At 45.4% G+C, this 19,694-nt stretch overlaps 1 protein-coding gene across 1 annotated transcript in view; it reads left to right on the top strand.

Moving 5' to 3' along the window:
* The window catches only part of LOC144817667 (uncharacterized), a 176,343-nt gene that overhangs the window by 136,096 nt on the left and 20,553 nt on the right, over positions 1 to 19,694 (top strand). The window contains exons 5-6 of the mRNA XM_078674397.1: positions 10,081 to 10,300; positions 13,931 to 14,202. Of these exons, the coding sequence (XP_078530523.1) occupies positions 10,081 to 10,300; positions 13,931 to 14,202 (492 nt within the window). The remainder of the gene's footprint in view (positions 1 to 10,080; positions 10,301 to 13,930; positions 14,203 to 19,694) is intronic.

Below are 19,694 nucleotides of genomic sequence, written 5' to 3'. Positions count from 1 at the left end.
CCCACTGCAGAGCTAATTTGAATAGCTCATGAGGCTTCCCCTCTATTCTAAGACTATCCCCTTGAAGGGAGCTCGATGGACTTGGATCACCCTGGCTGAAGTCCACGTGGCATGGGAGCGGTATGCTGGCTTGTGCTCTAGGAGGGAGTTTCCAGGGGAAGAGCAGGCTATATTCCTGTTCTTGGTGAACTGGATGGACATTCCTAGCTTGGACAGTACTCATTCTAGTATATTGGTTGGGGAGGAAGGGTAACACTATAGTTGTTATCTTACTCTATGCTCCCCTATCTCCAGCTCGAGGATTTCTTTGAGGGAGACAGCGGCCATCAAACATAGAGATTCCTTGTATTGTACAGGTGTTTTTGTATATGGGGGCTGCTCCTTCCCAAAAGCATGGCCTTGCCACCCCTGTATCTACCAGAAAGTGGTATGGGGTTTGGCTTTTTAATATCGTAAACATGGGGCCTTCCTCAGGGCAGTCCGGATTGGACTGTGGGGTTGAGCACATCTTTGGGTACCTTGGTGGTCTCTGGCATAGGTTCCCAGTTTTTAGGTCTCGCCTGAGCCAGCGCATGCGCTGATCTGCGAGACATTTAGTAAGTGGCTTTTGAAAGTGCCACCACAGGCTTTTGGTGGCCTCAAGCTTGTGTACACGCTTGCAGCAGCCATCTGCTTCTTGCGGCTGCTCGTTGTCATTGCTTGCATCGCTCGCCGCGCTTGATCACGATCAGTTTCACTTTCTCAGCCGTGTCACTTTCACGGCCGCGCAGCCAATGCTTATTTTCCATGCTGGAAATTTTCTGCTCAGAGTCTTGCTATTTTCAAGTTTCTGCTGTTTAGACACTAAGCATGTGTCTTTAAGTTATTTGTAAGCATGGTCGAATTTTGCGAATTCGCAATTCGTGAATTTGCGGATTTGCGAATTCGCGATCCGCAAAATTCGCAAATTTGTGCGAATTTGCGGATTTTTATATTTTTGCGTGTTCGCGGGGCGCTTTGCGTGTTTGCGGGGCGTTTTGGCATGTTCGCGGGGTGCTTTGCGTGTTCGCGGGGTTTTTTTTGGGCAAGACCGTGATGCGCCCTCTGGTTCATCACTGCCACCCTCTCGTTTTTTATGCCCTACTGCCCTCTGTACCATTCGTTTTTGTGCCTTTCTGCCCTCTGCCCCATGTCGTGTTTGTGCCCTTTTGCCCTCTGCCCCACTCGTTTTTGTGGTCTTCTGCCCTCTGCCCAACTCGTTTTTGTGGTCTTCTGCCCTCTGCCCCACTCGTTTCTGCCCTCTGTCCCACTCATTTTTGTGCTCTTCTGCCCTCTGCCCAACTCGTTTTTGTGGTCTTCTGCCCTCTGCCCCACTCGTTTCTGCCCTCTGTCCCACTCGTTTTTGTGCTCTTCTGCCCTCTGCCCCACTCGTTTCTGCCCTCTGTCCCACTCGTTTTTGTGCTCTTCTGCCCTCTGCCCAACTCGTTTTTGTGGTCTTCTGCCCTCTGCCCCACTCGTTTCTGCCCTCTGCCCAACTCGTTTTTGTGGTCTTCTGCCCTCTGCCCCACTCGGGAGGGGGGTCTTCTGTGCGAGTTCAAGTGCCTCTTGTGTGTATAAATGGTCAGAGACCGATCAGAGCAGCAGATGAAGAGAAAGAAGCTCCTGGTCACAGGAACAGCACGGGGATTGCGCTCGTGAAAGTTAAGGATGCAAAGGCCTCTATCCAGCATCAAAGCTGATTTCCGATGGTAGATTTGGGAAGGAAGCACACCTGCCCAGCCTCCTCAACGCTCACGATTGTTTTTGGGCTGATGAATGCGTCACTGAATTGAGCTTCAACTAGTTCCAGCGACTATGTGTGTGTTACTATGCAATCGCGCCCAAGGGCGCAGGGGTGCCTTGAGTGAGCTGTCCATCATAGTGGGTAAATGGCGGGAAGACTGTGCACACCGCGAGTGTATGGGCGGGGCTTCCATGCGAGTTCACATGCCTCTTGTGTGTATAAAAGGTCAGAGAAAGATCAGAGCAGCAGATGAAGAGAAAGAAGCTCCTGCTCACAGGAACAGCACGGGGATTGCGCTCGTGAAAGTTAAGGATGCAAAGGCCTCTATCCAGCATCACAGCTGATTTCCGATGGTAGATTTGGGAAGGAAGCACACCTGTCCAGCCTCCTCAACGCTCACGATTGTTTTTGGGCTGATGAATGCGTCACTGAATTGAGCTTCAGCTAGTTCCAGCGACCATGTGTGTGTTACTATGCAATCATGCCGAAGGGCGCAGGGGTCCCTTGAGTGAGCTGTCCATCATAGTGGGTAAATGGCGGGAAGACTGTGCACACCACAAGTGTGTGGGCGGGGCCAAATGGGCGGGGCTTCCATGCGAGTTCACATGCATCTTGTGTGTATAAAAGGTCAAATAAAGATCAGAGCAGCAGATGAAGAGAAAGAAGCTCCTGGTCACAGGAACAGCACGGGGATTGCCCTCGTGAAAGTCAAGGATGCAAAGGCCTCTATCCAGCATCACAGCTGATTTTCGACGGTAGATTTGGGAAGGAAGCACACCTGCCCAGCCTCCTCAACGCTCACGATTGTTTTTGGGCTGATGAATGCGTCACTGAATTGAGCTTCAACTAGTTCCAGCGACCATGTGTGTGTTACTATGCAATCGCACCGATGTGCGCAGGGGTCCCTTGAGTGAGCTGTCCATCATCATGTAACTATTTTAGGATGGCGCCGGCAAGCTGCCAGCGCCATCCTAAAATAGTTACTAAATTAGCTTCATCAGGAAGCACTAATAGATAAAATAAAACAGGTGCTCGAGCACCTGCTTTATTTTATCTATTAGTGCTTCCTGTTGAAGCTAACTTAGTAACTATTTTTGGATGGCGCTGGCAGCTTGCCGGCGCCATCCTAAAATAGTTACAACAACTTCAAGTTTGAAGGCTTGAACTTTTGCCCCCCGGATCCGCCGCTCGCGGATTTGCGGATTTTCGGTAAATTTGCGGGAGTTCGCGGATTGCAAATTTACCGAAAATCCGCAAAATCCGCGAGCGGAACGGATTTTGTGCTCAGGCTTAGTTATTTGAAACAAGTTTCTTCATAGTTTCACACTACAGTGAAAAAGTGCCACATCTCTATTTTTGCGCCTCTGACAGTGGGGCAATGTACTGTTTTTTACACTACGTGTTTTTCTTCCAGTTATTTGAAACCGATCTTTCTTGTTCTGTACGATGTTGAAAACGCACAGCCCATCTACCATTCTGCGCTTCCTGGCAATGGGTCAATGTGCTATTTATACAGTACTTGTGTGTTCGTTCAGTCATTTGAAACCAACTATCATAGTAATTTTGGACTACGCTTGAAACGCACAACAGTGCTGCTTCCAGACACAACAAGTCTAGGAACAAATTGTGCCCCAATCTTCTTTCCGCTCCTAACAGGGCTGGGGCTCAAATGGGCACTAAGCTTACAAGGGAAAGAAATAAGAAAAGGAATACAGTTTTTTTTTTCTTTACTTGAAAAAGGATTTAAATATATTTTAAACAATATCCAGGCTTTCACGTCAGGATTAACTCCAAAGAATGTTTCCCATATCAACGGAGGAAACAGCCAAAAAGCCATCAGATATTATTAGGACTCCCAGAAATACAAGCCTTTGTTAATCACAACCAGTAAATATCTTGGCTCTGCACTTCTGACGTGGCACCAGATGCAGCTCACGTCTGCAAAAGGTTTCTAAGCAAATGGACGGAGGGGTCATGCAACACCCACCCCCCACTCCACTTCAAAAGCAAACCCAAGGAATTCTCTGGTCGAGCAAAGGAAGTCCCATAACACTTGTGCTTATCTCGAGAAAGCACATTCCTCAAACGCTTTCAAAAAACAGACAGAAGGAAGAGTGAGGCCCCAGCAACAACACAGGTCATTCATTAGCTATTACCAGGGCTCTCATACATATTAAAACATGCCATACAAGGGGGAAAAATGCAACAGTATGCATTCTCTATAGCCGTCCAACCATTCAATTTCAATGCACAGCATTTAATGGTTATAAAGCAACAGTTCACAACTACCCTATCGAGGTACCTCAAACACACACTAACACGGGAACAATGCTAAATTTACCATTTCTCATTGGTAAAAAAAACAAGCATTGGCATAGCCAATAGGTCTCGCTTTTGGGACCTTATAAGTATTTAGTTATGCAGCACAATATTCCTGGTGCAACAACATCAACTGTTGCATGGATAAAAACTTATAAGGTACAAGGTTTAGCGATGCAACAGCTGATGTTGTTGCACCAAGGATAGTGTGCTGCAAAACTAAATACTTATAAGGTCCCAAAAGTGAGACCTATTGGCTATGCCAATGCTTGGTCTGTTGGGGTCTTGGGACTCCCCTTGCACTCTCACCCTAGCTGTCAGATCCTGAAGAATTAGAGCCTTCTTCCTTGACGTCGCTAGTCCTGTAGTCGTGCAGGTTGTGAGTTGAGGACAACCTTAAGTTGGCCTATAATTTTAACAGAGCCATTCTTCCAGCCCTCTCTTGACCTACTTATCTGCTCTAATAAGTTGTTGAATATCACACAGGAACTGCAAGGTTTTTGATTAAGTCCATTTAATGTGAGGGGCACAGCAACAATTAGTAACTGCTATGCAGGCAGGAACAGTACAACTGACCTGGTGCCTTGCAGCCACTTGGGTTCTATATGGAACACATGGTATAACGAAAGATGCAATTCAATTAAAGAGATAGAAATGGTATTAAGAAACAATAAAAGATATAACACATTTCCCTTCTTTGTAAAACAACGATAATGTGTACAATTACAAAAATAATAAAGAAACAAAGTCATCAAATTTTCTGGGGAAACTTCTAGGTCGCGCAGAAACTTTAACTCTAGATGCTACAGTTTCTTGAGTTACAGGATGTACATCTGGAACAGTGAAATCGTGAAAATTCGGACACTTGGCAACACGGTTGATATTCCACAACTTTCCATCCTGAGTGATAACACTTTTACTAAAAACTTTAACTACTTTCATAGGTTTACCAAACTTGTTAGTACATTTAGTGAGAAAACCAGGTCTCCTAATTCTCACCCAATCACCAACTGAAAGATTTGGAGTTTTGACATTCCATTTGTTATCATACCATACCTTCATTTTCTATTGTTTAGTCATTCCACTTTTTGTGAAGCATCCCTTACCAAATCACTTGAAAAAGATGTATTCACACATTTTTCCTTGAACCACCAAGGACAAATTGTGGAGGCAGGATCTCGCCCCTTGAGCAGACGAAAAGGACTAACTTCAGTGGTTAAGTGTGGTGTGATTCGATAAATCCAAAGTTTTTCTCTTAAAAGGTTTCTCCAATTGCCATCAGATTTGATAACATCAGATACAAAACCCTTCAAAACCCTATTGAACCTTTCTACTAAACCATTTTCATGAGGTTCGTACACAGAAACAGTATGATGTTTAATGTTTTGACGTTTAAGAAATTCCTCCACTTCTGAGGTAAGTTGTACTCTGTTATCAGTGACCAATGTTGAGGGACAACCTTCTCTAGAAAACACTTCTTTAAAGAATTCTATAACCATATTAGTTGAAGCAAAAGATACAAATTTGACCTCAGGCCATTTAGAATGGTAGTCCACAAGAACAAATGCATAACAAGAATCATAGGGAAGACACATGAAAGGACCAGAAATATCAAATGCTATTTTTTTCCACGGCTCCGTGGGCCAGGTTGCACTTTTCAATGGGGGAACATTAACTTTCAACATTTTTTCACTCCCCATACAGACATCGCATTTTCTTACTTTGCGATCCACCATACGATCTAAACCTGGCCACCAAAAATAATTCCTTATCAAACATTTCATAGCAGACATGCCTGGGTGCATTTTATGTGCCAGTTCAAGAACAACCTTCTGTAAACTAAAAGGTGGTACACATTTTTCAGCCTTGAAAATTAAATCATTTTCTAATTCTAACTCATTATATACATTGTACATTTGCATAACATTTTCTGTCAAATCTCTCTTATCAGGCCAACCCTCTAAAATATACTTCTTAATAGTCTGCAAAGAAAGATCTTGCATTTCAGCAAGTCTCCAAGACTCCTCAGAAATATCTTCAAAAGAACCTAATAAGACATTTTGCAAATAAGTGACAACATCAGAATCATGTGAAGCGTCATTGCAAGAAGTTTGAAAAGAAAGACAAGACATAAAATCCGCAACAATGTTCTTTTTACCTGGAACAAACTCCGGCGTGAAACAATACTCCTGTAACCTGGAGGTCAACCTGGCAATACGAGCAGTTGAATTCCAACCACCTCCTGCAGAAAGAATGTTAACTAAAGGCTTATGATCCGTTCTTAAAACAAATTTACTGCCCCAAATGTAGTTCCTGAAATGTTCAATCGCCCAAACGCAAGCTAAAAGCTCTTTTTCTATTACAGCATATCTGCGTTAAGACTCATTTAGGGTGCGAGATGCAAAACAAACATTCCATTCTTCTTTCCCACATTTTTTTGACAAAACTGAGCCAATACCATACATGCTGGCATCCACTGTAATAATACATGTCTTATTCAAACAAAAAGGTCTAAGTGTGGGAGCATGCAGTATATCTAATTTAATCTGCTCAAACGCAGACTGCTGTTCTTTTTGCCATTCAAAAGGGGTATTGTGTCTGAGTAATTTCCTAAGAGGCTCCATTTTAGATGCAAAATTGTAAACAAACTTACTATAGTACTCACACATGCCTGCAAATGAGAGTAACTGATCTTTTTTGCTTGGAGAAGGAGCATTGCTAATACCATCCACATTAGACTTCTTTGGTACCACACCGTCACCTGATAACATATGACCCCAAATATTCGACTGAGTCCTGAAATAATTTATATTTACCTGACTTTAAGGTCAATCCATTCTCTCTTAATTTTTCACAAACACAGCGCAAGTGTAAAAAGTGCTCTTCCTTAGTACTTGAATAGATCAAAATATCATCTTGAAAGCATTTGACGAAATTGTCCACGTCCCTGAAAATGTTAAACATAACTCTCTGAAAAACAGATGCCGCCGAGGCTAGACCAAACTTCATTCTAGTTTACTGATACAAGCCTTGAGGAGTGATAAAAGCTGTGAGACACTTAGAGTCAACAGTAAGGGGGATCTGATGATAGGCCGATATTAGGTCAAGCGTGGAAAAGACCTTGGCTCCCTCCAACTTGGAAACAACTTCCTTTATATGGGGAAGGGGATGACGATCCACAATAATAGCTGAACTAAGTGCCCTGAGATCAACATACATTCTTAAACTTTAATCCGGTTTTCTCACCAAAACAATGGGAGAAACCCATTCTGCAGAATATATGGGTTCAATAATCCTTTCAGATAGCAACCCATCCAAAGTTTTCTTAAGTTCCTCTCTAACATTAGTTGGTACTCCCCTTAACTTTTGTTTGACAGGAACCACGCCAGATTTGAGTTTAATTTTATGTCAGTAGTTGTGAATCATGCCCAACTTGTCTGAAAAAACATCCTTTAACTCAGATATGAACAGATTACTTCTCTCCTCAGTGATAACTGAAGAAATATTGTTGAAAACCACAGTTTCATCCAACATCACAGGATCATGGGCACGAGGGTTAAGTATAATTTCAAATTTCCACTGATCCTTCCAACCAAGGACAATCACACCCTTAACTGCTACATACAATTTAACTTCCACACATCTAATTTTGAACGTTAGATCTACTTTGAAAAATCCCAACATATCAATTTTTGATCCATCGAAACTAACAGGACATTTGTCAGTTGGTGACAAATTTGAAAAATTTAATAGGGATCCTAAACGCTCGTCAAAATACTCTTTAGACATAATTGTCCAAGGAGACCCTGAGTCAGCCATTAGTTCCAGTTTAACTCCAAGAACAACCACCTCATATAAAGGTTTTTGTGTGCAACGACCTTCAGAAGTATCATTAACATTAGAAATACCTTCGGTAAGATAAACAACAAAACCTTTTTTTTCCTCATTACACACAACTGCACCTCCACAAGCACACTTGCATACTCTGGGAATTTCCTTTGTTACAGCAGCTATTTTTGCACGAGAATTTTGAACAAATGTTCTTACGTCCCTACAAACAGTGGAAAAATGTCCCAACCTCCCACACTTCCTGCATTCTTTATTAATTGCAGGACATCCAGCATATGAAGCCAAATGTGATCTACTACCACATTTATAACATATAATAGATTTATCAGACTTCCTAAAATGTCCAGAATTAGAAGGTGTATGTAAATTATCATTGACTTGTCCATCTGTATGTTTAACCAGACAGACCTCATCACTGGATTCAGGTTTATGCTCATTGTGTTTCTTGACAGTAAGCATCCATTTCTCAGATTGCTCTAAGGATTTAGCTATGTCAATGGCCTCAGATAACTTGGGATCTCAAAGTTCCCAAAGACGTTCCTGCGTTTTCTTGTTTTTTACATGCACAATAATTTGATCTCTCAACATTTCATCACACATATTTTCAAAGTTACAATAAATTAACAAAGATCTTAAAGCAGTAATAAAGTCATCAAAAGACATGTTGTGCCCGCGTATAAAACTTATAGCGGTTAAGAGCAATGTCAGTGACAGGTTTAAATCTCTTTTTTAACCTAAGTAATGCCTCTTTATAAACATTACTACCTTCACCTTCACCTTCACCTTCCGCAGGTGGAATTGGCGGTAAAGCCCTGAAAACCACCTTTCCCTCTGACCCTAAGCAATGTAACAAAATGCCTCTCTTTCTCTCAGCACCCATGCGTTCACCGTCAATTGCCTTCATATAGTTAATGAACTCCTCCTTCCATCGTCTGCTTTGTGTTTCAAAAAATTTCTGGTGGGTTAAATTGCATAGTGAATATATATATGCAGTCAACAAAACAAATAGTATACTTTGCCCAAAATAGAATAAAAGCAAACTTAATAAAAATTATATAATGTATATCCACCTCAGTTTCACTTTAAGAATATATATTCCAGTCAAAAATAAAGTAAACACAGCAGGGTACTGTTTACCACAACTGAGGTTTGAAGATGTCACTTATTTCCCAAACAATAATAGAATCTTGAAAAAACGAGTGAAATCCACCACAATAACAAAGCAAATAGTACTGATCGGTGAATAGTTTGTTATGGTAACTTGTAGCAAAGACAAAAAAAATGTCTGCCGCATAGTTGCGTGATGATGTAGGAACATGTGCGTCATCCAAATCTCGCGAGACTAGTGGGTCAGAATGTCACTCTCGCAAAGCTTCAAGTCTGCATTGTCTCCGAGAGTCACCGGTTCCAAGCCTCCCCTCACAATGCATGAGGCTGGCGGCTTCTCTGACTTCTTCATGAACACTCCAGAGTTCGCTCCATGCTCAGTGTCAGGCTCGCCCTTCCTTAAAGAAAACGGTAGGTGATGCGCGCGTGTGACTATTTGAAAGTAAATATTCCTCAAAATACAGGAAAACCTTTCAAATACAGTCATTCAAAATTGCTCCAATTCCTTAACGGCTGATTTCCAGGAAACACAAAATCGTACCTCGATAATCCTGTTAAAGCTGGCAGAAGCAATGTGCGCGTCGTGAACCTTTCTATAAGCTGATGAAAAGATAAAATTTAGCCATCCACGCTTAATTTAAAGTCTTCCTCATAGAATATACTTCAAACAAATCCTTGTCGCTGAATACGATGGCAGACAGTATCCTTGTATTCCGTAAAAGCAGAAATAAATATGAACATTCCACTCCTGTGCCGCTATAATGTTGTTAGGATGTCGCAAATCTTGTTTTCCCTCGTCGCCAAATTTTGTTGAATATCACACAGGAACTGCAAGGTATTTGATTAAGTCCATTTAATGTGAGCGGCACAGCAACAATTAGCAACTGCTATGCAGGCAGGAACAGTACAACTGACCTGGTGCCTAGCAGCCACTTGCGTTCTATATGGAACACATAGTATAACGAAAGATGCAATTCAATTAAAGAGATAGGAATGGTATTAAGAAACAATAAAAGATGTAACATAAGTTTATATTTTTCCAGTGGGTCAAGTTGGACAGACAAAGTCAAGAATCGTGTGAAAGGAAAAGAAGCTTTATACAGGGGAAAATTCAGCCTGGTAACTGCTGATGGGTCTGTGATTCCAAACCAGTCTGAAGTGAGGAACTCCCTATACCGCGCTCTGACCCTAGCCAAAGGGATCCAGGCTGACCAGGATATCACAAAGGCAGCTGAAGATTTGAAACAGAAGGTGCACAAGGAGGTAATGTAACTTCAGAGTATTGATTCATCTTCACGGGAACATGATTGGGTTGTGGTCTTGGAGTTTTAAAAGTTTAATAATTTGCTTCAATGTCAGTGTCTTATTAACTATTCCTTTAGTGGACTTTGTGGTCTTACCATTCTCCCAAACGCTTATCGCCAATGTTATACGATGAGCATGAGTAACAGTTCTGCATGTTCTGCTACGGTCAAGTACCTGGCACGTCTGATGCCAGAATATGAGTGAGCCTAGGGGAAGTTAAAGTTCCCTCCCACCCCTATGAGCACCACATTCTTCTTTCAGATGTATTTATGTAAGGCGATCTTTTATTGGGGAGTCTGAGTGCCTAAGCAGATGGACAGTGGCCCTGTGCGAAGTGTCACAAGATGTTTCGACTTTGGTGACAACCAGACGTCCTATTGAATCAATCCTCTCTATCTCCACAAATTGTAATCAATTAATTTAGGTAGTTTCACAGTTTCATTTACTTGTTCAAACTTTGTCGATATTATCTACTAGAGGTACACAAGGAAGCAGATACTTTTGCCCACAAGGTGAAGACTGGAGACTGCAAATTCATGCGCTACATTTCACGCAGAAGTGTGAGCTCCCATTTTCTTCTAGGCGCTCTTTCCATGTCATCATTACTTCCCCTAATGAATGAGTGAAATGTAGACAGGATTTAGATGTCCCCCATCATCTTCTATATGCACCCATTAGATCTTCTGATGCCAGGGATGAGAAACCTTTCTGCAAGAGGAGTTTGGCGGCCTAGCCCCCCTCTCCTGTCACCTCCTTTGTTGATCCAGCCCTCCTGTCATCTTCAATTGACTCAGCCCCCCCTCATGTTACCTCTTCCATTTACCCAGCCTCCCCCTCCCGTCATGTTTTCTGTTGACCCAGCCCCCCTCCCGTGACCTCTTTTATTGACCCAGCCCCCGTCATCTCCTGTTGACCCAGACACCCCTCGTCACATCTTTTATTGACCTTGAACCATCCCATCACCTATTCTGTTATCCCAGCCCCCTCCTGTCACGTCTTCTGTCGAACCAGCCCCCCTCCTGTTACATCTTCTATTGACCCAGCCCCCCTCCTGTCACACCTTCTGTTGACCCAGCCCCCCTCCTGTCACCTCTTCTGTTGACCCCGCCCCCTCCTGTCACCTCTTCTGTTGACCCAGCCCCCCTCCTATCACCTCTTCTGTTATCCCAGCCCCCCTCCTGTCACCTCTTCTGTTGACCCAGCCCCTCTCCTGTCACCTCTTCTGTTGACCCAGCCTCCTCATGTCACGTCTTCTGCTGACCCAGCCCCCTCCTGTCACACCTTCTGTTGACCCAGCCCCTCCTGTCACCTCTTCTGTCGACCCAGCCCCCCTCCTGTCACGTCTTCTGTCGACCCAGACCCCCCTTATGTCAGGTGTTCTGTTGACCCAGTCCCCCCTCATGTCTTGGGTTGACCCAGCCCCCCTCCTGTCACGTCTTCTGTTGACCCAGCCCCCCTCACATCTTCTGTTGACCCAGCCCCCCCTTATGTCTTCTGTTCACCCAGCCCCCCTCACGTCTTCTGTCGACCCAGCCCCCTCACATCTTCTGTTGACCCAGCCCCCCTCCTGTCACGTCTTCTGTCGACCCAGCCCCCCTCCTGTCACGTCTTCTGTCGACCCAGAACCCCCTTATGTCAGGTGTTCTGTTGACCCAGTCCCCCCTTATGTCTTGTGTTGACCCAGCCACCCTCCTGTCACGTCTTCTGTTGACCCAGCCCCCCTTATGTCTTGTGTTGACCCAGTCCTCCTCCTGTCACGTCTTCTGTTGACCCAACAGCCCACACGTCTTCTGTTGACCCAGCCCCCCTTATGTCTTCTGTTGACCCAGCCCCCTCACGTCTTCTGTCGACCCAGCCCCCCTTATGTCTTCTGTTGACCCAGCCCCCCTCATGTCTTCTGTCGACCCAGCCCCCCTCACGTCTTCTGTTGACCCAGCCCCCCTCCTGTCACGTCTTCTGTCGACCCATACCCACCTTATGTCAGGTGTTCTGTTGACCCAGTCCCCCCTTATGTCTTATGTTGACCCAGCCCCCCTCCTGTCACGTCTTCTGTTGACCCAGCCCCCCTCACATCTTCTGTTGACCCAGCCCCCCTCCTGTCACGTCTTCTGTCGACCCAGACCCCTCTTATGTCAGGTGTTCTGTTGACCCTATCCCCCCTTATGTCTTGTCTTGTGTTGACCCAGCCCTCCTCCTGTCACGTCTTCTGTTGAACCAACCCCCCACACGTCTTCTGTCGACCCAGCCCCCCCTTCTGTCTTCTGTTGACCCAGCCCCGCTCACGTCTTCTGTCGACCCAGCCCCCCCTTATGTCTTCTGTTGATCCAGCCCCGCTCACATCTTCTGTTGACCCAGCCCCCCTCTTGTCACCTCTTCTGTTGACCCAGCCCCCCTCCTGTCATGTCTTTTGTTGACCCAGCCCCCCCTTATGTCTTCTGTTGACCCAGCCCCCCTCCTGTCACGTCTTCTGTCGACCCAGCCCCCCCTTATGTTTTGTGTTGACCCAGCACCCCTCCTGTCACGTCTTCTGTCGATCCAGCCCCCGCTTCTGTCTTGTGTTGGCCCAGCCCCCCTCACTTTTCTGTTGACCCAGCCCCCCCTTATGTCTTCTGTTGACCCAGCCCCCCTCCTGTCACGTCTTCTGTCGACCCAGCCCCCCCTTATGTTTTGTGTTGACCCAGCACCCCTCACGTCTTCTGTTGACCCAGCCCCCTCCTGTCACGTCTTCTGTCGATCCAGCCCCCCTTCTGTCTAGTGTTGACCCAGCACCCCTCACTTCTTCTGTTGACCCAGCCCCCCTCTTGTCACGTCTTCTGTTGACCCAGCCCCCTCACGTCTTCTTTTGACCCAGCCCCCCTCCTGTCACGTCTTCTGTTGACCCAGCCCCCCTCCTATCACGTCTTCTGTTGACCCAGCCCCCCCACATGTCTTCTGTTGACCCAGCCCCCCACATGTCTTCTGTTGACCCAGCCCAGAGCTTCTATTGCTCCTGTCCTCTTCTCTTGTTGAGCCTGTTTTGTTTTGCTTTGTACTTCTTCTTCAGGGGTTAGTTCGGTCACTCTGGAGAGCTCTTCCTCCCAGTCTCTCCATATCTAGACCTGCTGGACGTGGACATCGTCCTTGTTCCATTAGTCAGCGATCCCTGAGTGGCTCCAGGGTCCAGACTCCTTGGATTGGGTAACTTGTGCCTAATTCTTCAGATGTGCCTGATTTGGGATGAAGTGGTAGAAGGATTACATTCCAAGGTAGTTTCTTCACACATTTGTCGGGCTGTAAAGCAGAGGTAGATACCTGGACTATGAGGCTGTTGCTGTGCTGGGCGTACAGAACAAGCCTCTGAAGCGAAGGGCGTGCTGCGGCTGTGCTGTCTTTCCTTTTGCTGCACTGATGAGGGGGCTCTCTACCTTGACGCCCCCAGGAAGGTCAGGATAGGAGATCGAAGCTATACATCTGCCCTCACCTGCAGCCCACCTCCAACAGGTATTTTGGTTCCATTGCTGCATGCTGGTGATTGTTCTAAGGATCTAGGGAGGTCCAGGTGTACAGGCCACTTGACTCCTGTCTTCTCCTTCTTCCAACTCGTGGCAGGTGTCTGAGAACCTGGATCGGTATGGACGCCTGGTGAAGCAGCAGCTGTACTTTGAGAAGCTCTACACCACCGCTGGGAGGTACACTATCCAGGCAGCAGACACCCCTGCTTGGGGCATGGTGGAAGACATCGAACAAGGCACTTCCGGTGGTAACAGAAAGAATAGCTCTATACCCCCAGACAAGTACAAGAGCTGCCTGAGCAGGATGACCTCAGACGAGCAGGACATTGTGTTGATGCACATGCTGGGCACCGCTGATGAGTATTCAAGGTGGGTGATGAAAGAATGATTGATCAGACAGATCCTTCATAGAATATTGAGAACACGCGTGTGACTCGTCGCATGTGTTGGATGTTAGTGGGCAGTGGAAATAACCCGTCTGCATGTCTGGGTCTGAAAGTGAGGTAACAGGTACCTCCTCTAAAATCACCATCTGAAAGTCATTTAAAATGTCAATTTAGGCATTGAAAATATTGATTATTTTTAAGTAAATAATATAGTTTTGTATGACTGTGCTCTTTATGCATATTAAAATGTTTTTTTGCCCAGTTTGCATATGGTCTGGAAGGGTAGAGGAATCCTCAGTGTTGCGTGAGGCAAAGAGCTAGTGCCAGTAAGTTGAGGGCTCAATCAATCAATCAATCAGTGAACTTGTAAAGCGCACTACTTACCCGTGAGGGTCTCAAGGCGCTGAGTGGGGGGGGATCTGGGGGGTGCTGCTACTGTTTAAAGAGCCAGGTTTTGAGGAGCCTTCTGAAGGTGAGTAGGTCTTGGGTCTGTCGTAGATGGGTGGGGAGGGTGTTCCAGGTCTTGGCGGGGAGAAAAGAAAAAGATATGCCGCCGGAGGTTGTTCATAGGATTCGCGGTAAGGTGGTAAGGGCGATGTTGGCGGAGCGGAGCTGACAGGCGGGGGTGTAGAAGTTGAGTCGGTTGTTCAGGTAGGCTGGTGCGGTGTTGTGGAGAGCTTTGTGTGCATGGGTGAGGAGTTTGAATGTGATCCTCTTGTTGAGGGGGAACCAGTGCAGGTCTCTGAGGTGGGAGGTGATGTGGCTGCGGAAGGGGACGTTGAGGATCGGTCGGGCTGAGGCGTTCTGGAGGATTTGTAGTCGTCGCCGGTGATTGGCTAGGATTCCTGCGTAGAGTGCGTTGCCGTAGTCCAGCCTGCTGCTGACGAGGGCTTGGGTCACTGTCTTTCTTGTTTCGATTGGAATCCACTTGTATATCCTGCGGAGCATGCGGAGGGTGTTGTAGCAGGAGGAGGAGATGGCGTTAACCTGTTTCGACATGGAGAGGGAGGAGTCAAGGATGAACCCTAGGTTGCATGCGTGATCTGTGGGAGTTGGAGCTGCTCCTAGTGTGGTCGGCCACCATGAGTTGTCCCACGCAGAGGGGGTGGGGCCTAGGATGAGGACCTCCGTCTTGTCCGAGTTCAGTTTCAGGCGGCTGCGTCTAGGAGCTATGGGAGCTTGCAGCCCAGCTGTCCAGGACCTGCCTGCGGTGCCCAGACCCCATCCGTACCATCACATCCCGGAAACATCTGTTTCTCTTTTCACTGGAAAAGAGTAACATGGAGCTTCTCGCTGCCAGCTGTTTAAGTGGTGATGCAAAATCTCCTTCCCTGACTCTGTGGTCACACAGAGACCTCTAAGAGTGCCTTCCTTCCAGCCCAGCCCCACCGGCCTCAATGGAGTCAGAGCGAGTGTAGTCTTGGCAGCTCCTGATCTGCGGCTCCTTCTTTCCCTCTTCAACTAGGTCATGTAACAAAGTAATTCACTGTCCAACACCGAGGAGCAGACACAACTGAACAGGCTTCCAGGCACCTTGGCCATTTCCAGAGCAGGCCATCTACTGGTCACTTAGACAGCAGACCACACACCTCCCTGCTTAGCAAAGAAAAAACATTTCCAGTCTATCACACCTAATACAATAAGAGAAAGAGATGAACCAATATACATTAATGAACTGTGAATACAAACTACACATAAAACCCTAAAGCAATCACAGACAGAAATTAGCAAGCAGAAGATGTAATAAAGGTAAAACATCCCTGCCTCCTGCAATCATGCAGATATTCCAGTAACTACCCCTCCCTTTCAATCCTTCGTAGTGAATCATCCACGCTACAGATTCCTGTCTTAACATTTTGTCTACTCTCTTCCCCTCATCAAATTCACTAGTTGCCACCACCCCCCTGTTTAAATTCCAAATCACAGAGGGCTGTTTTCATCACAAGTAAAACAACATATTCACTCTACTAGGCTTGGAGAATTTACTTCCCTAGTTGCTACACCCAGGGCTTCTAGACCTGACTAGCTCACTGACAGCTACAACAGTCTTTTTGCTTGCACATCCATAGTACCCTTTCCTCCTTTCCTCATCAGTCCTTACTTGCAAACCCAAACTTGTCTCAATCTCATTCACACATGCAGGGGATACCAATGCATTGGTTCTCTAACCTCCAAGTTCTGAATACTTTCAATGGTAGTTTACTAGTCGTGATGTAAGGCTATACAGTTCAAACTCTTACATTCATCTTACTTACAATCCTCCCCACCATAATTGGAAATCTGAATGGTCTCTTAACACCCTATTCAGACTTTCTTCTATTCCGTTTGCTGTGGGATGGTAGAGGGCACATTTATGTGTAAATAATTTGTTTTTTAAGAACTTCTCTATCGCACATGACGCAAGCTGTACACCATGTTGAGTCAATAAGATGCTCCGTATCCCCTCTCTAACCAAAATGTGTTGTCTAAACACCACTGCTGATGCATGTCTCTTGCCATCTAGAAAACGTGTCAATGAACACCGGCACATGAAACTGTCTGAAGCTAATTGGTAGAGGATCTAAAATATCTATGCTACATCTTCCGAAGGATGTCCTGGCAATCTTTTTATCACTATGGGTTGCAGTCGAAGCTTAAATGTCTTACCACTTAGCAAACACTCCATACAGTTCATAACTGCTCTCTCAGTTTGAACATCTAAGCCTGTCCGCCAATACCTCTTCCTTGGTCTTTGACACGCCATGAAGATCCTGATATCATAACCGTGTTCTCCTGATCCTTTCTGAAGGAATCTGTATCACTATCCATTCCACACAAAAGAGAGGTAGGAATGGATGCTGTGTCTTAATAATCTAGTGCAAGTGTCACGTGCTCAGTGCAAAAAAACTGCCCTCACTCACAAATTGTGACATGCTTCATCATCGGGCTTGCTAACTAACACCCCGCATAGCCCAACGCCTGGGGTGGAGCAAAGGGGAGGGGGAGACAAAAAAAACATTGAAATAATACCGGGATCAAAAAATAATAAATGTGCAGTTAGTAATTTTTTTTAAACTAACTCGGTATATCCGTGGTTATGCTTTATTTTTGGATTACCCGTCCAGGGTTAAAAACGATTAGGATGGTGGTGAAAGATGATTATTAGTACCCGTTCACCCCTCCGTACTGCTGGTGTGTCAACATGTTTCAACCAATTTACATTAGCCTTCAATTTTAGGTCTGCACAGTTTTCATCGGGACCTCTAGATCCCCTTCAGACCCCTCCTGTCCTACCTTAACTTTGTAGGATTCAATCAAGGGTGTTTCCCAGTTCCATTAATGGGATATGTAACACACACTTCCGTTGTATCTTTGGGTGTAAGAATTACCACAGTAAACACAACTGTCAACCAACCTGCCTTTTAAAAATCTTTGGGTATACACATTCCTTAGTGTCTATTCACATTATACACTGGCACTACACAATCCCTCATATATTACACCCCCATGCAGGGTCACTTGGACTCAAATGATTGTATGTTCCTAACTACTCCTTTTGATGAAATCGAACAAAAGTCACAATATGTTTTTTCGCAAATCATTGAATATAGAAAACATTATTGCACAGGTTTGTAACCACCTCTTTGTGTTTAAAACACGCATTATTATTACTGTTCCGAGACCTTATTCTCATAAGGCCCCATTAAGTGATCTTTTTCGTGTGAGCCACTTCCAGAGTTTCATCAGTAAGTGTGCTCGAAGTGGCGTCGGAGTAGGAGCAGCTCTCTGTAGCCACACACTGTGTAGCAATAATAAAATGTTAGTTTCAAGTAGTATTTCCTGGTATTACTGTTTCATGCGTCTGCGTCTTTATAAAGGGCATGTTAACATAGTTTGCGAACCACGTTCACTAGCCGCGTTCACATGCCTTCACCAGGCATTACTGCCTGGATACAGAACTCATGAAAGATGCTGCAGTGGGACAAGCAGTGCTTTGTCATCTATTTCAGTAGAAATAGAAACCATTCCCCGTCGTCGGGATGGGAGTCTCTGGTATATAAATAAAGTAATGTCCTATTAGACATATAGAGAAACAAGGCCCAAGGGCCTCACATTAGTAACATATCCATGTCCTTTTGTAGAAAGGACTAAACTCTAGAGAAGAGCCAATCAGCTATCACCTCCCTCTAGAACCCTCCTAGAAGGAGCTCCTGTCCCTCAGATTTTCGGTAGCACCGTGCTAAGGGAGTCTCCTCATCATTTAAGCCCGTCTCATTGCTGCGAAACCTGCAAACCCACTTCTGTTCCCTCAGGAGTAACCGTTTCTTGATGTCTTGTTTGCTGTTGTAAATGTTCAGTTTATCCAACACCGTCCACAACATGTCATCCGCCGAATGATGTTTTTCCATATAGTGTGTGGTGAGCTTGGCTTAGGGTTTCTGGCATCGTATGATACGTCTATGCTCCATGATGCGTATTTTAACTTTTCGGGTTGTCACACCGAAATAGAAAAGACAACGCTGAGTTTTTCGGTTGCTCATTAACAAAAGTCACATGCGGGGCAAGGGTTTTTGATGGATGGTTGAATTCGAGTTGCTGCCTTGCACAAGTGCGCGCGAGCCTCGAGCGGCAGCAGGGGGAGGGGGGAGAGAGGAGGGGGCCTGCGTGATTCCCTTGCGGGAGCGAGTAGCAAGACGCATTAATTGATAACAGATGGCGCCAGCTGCTCGCTCCCGCGAGGGAATCGCCAAACGTGCATGCGTTGCCATTGAAGGCAATGGAACGCGTGCATGTTTTGGGATTAAAAGCCGAAGCGATTCTTAAAGGTCTTTTGCCTATGCAGCGCATGCGGGCTACGTAGGTGAGACCTAAAAATGGGAGCTCTGTCCGTGTAATGGTCAAAGGGAAGTGTAGAAAAGGATTTCGACCATCGAGCCAGTATAGAAAATCTCTTACTAACAGTTCGTCTCCCCTCCAAATCAGTAAAACATCATTAATGAACCTCCTCCATCTGGGGTATGGATGTACTCCTTTCAAATGCCCCAACGTACAGTCCTGCCAGGCTTGGGGTAAATGTACTGCCCATGGAAGTACCATGGGTCTGTAGATAGATGGTCCCCTCAAACTCAAAGCAGTTTGTGGTGAGGGCAATCTCTGCTAGGTTCAGAATGAAGGATCTGGGTGTATTAATTGCCCATTTTCTGTATATCTGAGATTTCCCACAGCCCTCAGAGTTTCTCCCTGTGGGATTTTGACATAGAATGATTCGATATCCAACCCCACCAAAAACTCCATGGAAGGATCAAATTCCATAACTTTTATTAGGTTCAGTATATCTCTTGTATCTTGTACATTGGCTTCCATTTATTGTACCAGCTGTTTGAAATAGAAATCACAGACTTGTGGCAATGGCTCGAGAATGGAGCCTATCCCCGAGAGGAATCTGTATCACACCTCTAAAGACTAACTTATCTCTTTCTAATAGTTCATCTATAA

This window comes from Lissotriton helveticus, chromosome 2_1, assembly GCF_964261635.1.
Source record: "Lissotriton helveticus chromosome 2_1, aLisHel1.1, whole genome shotgun sequence".
Lineage (NCBI taxonomy): Eukaryota > Metazoa > Chordata > Amphibia > Caudata > Salamandridae > Lissotriton > Lissotriton helveticus.
This window is presented reverse-complemented; position numbering and strand designations above follow the sequence as displayed.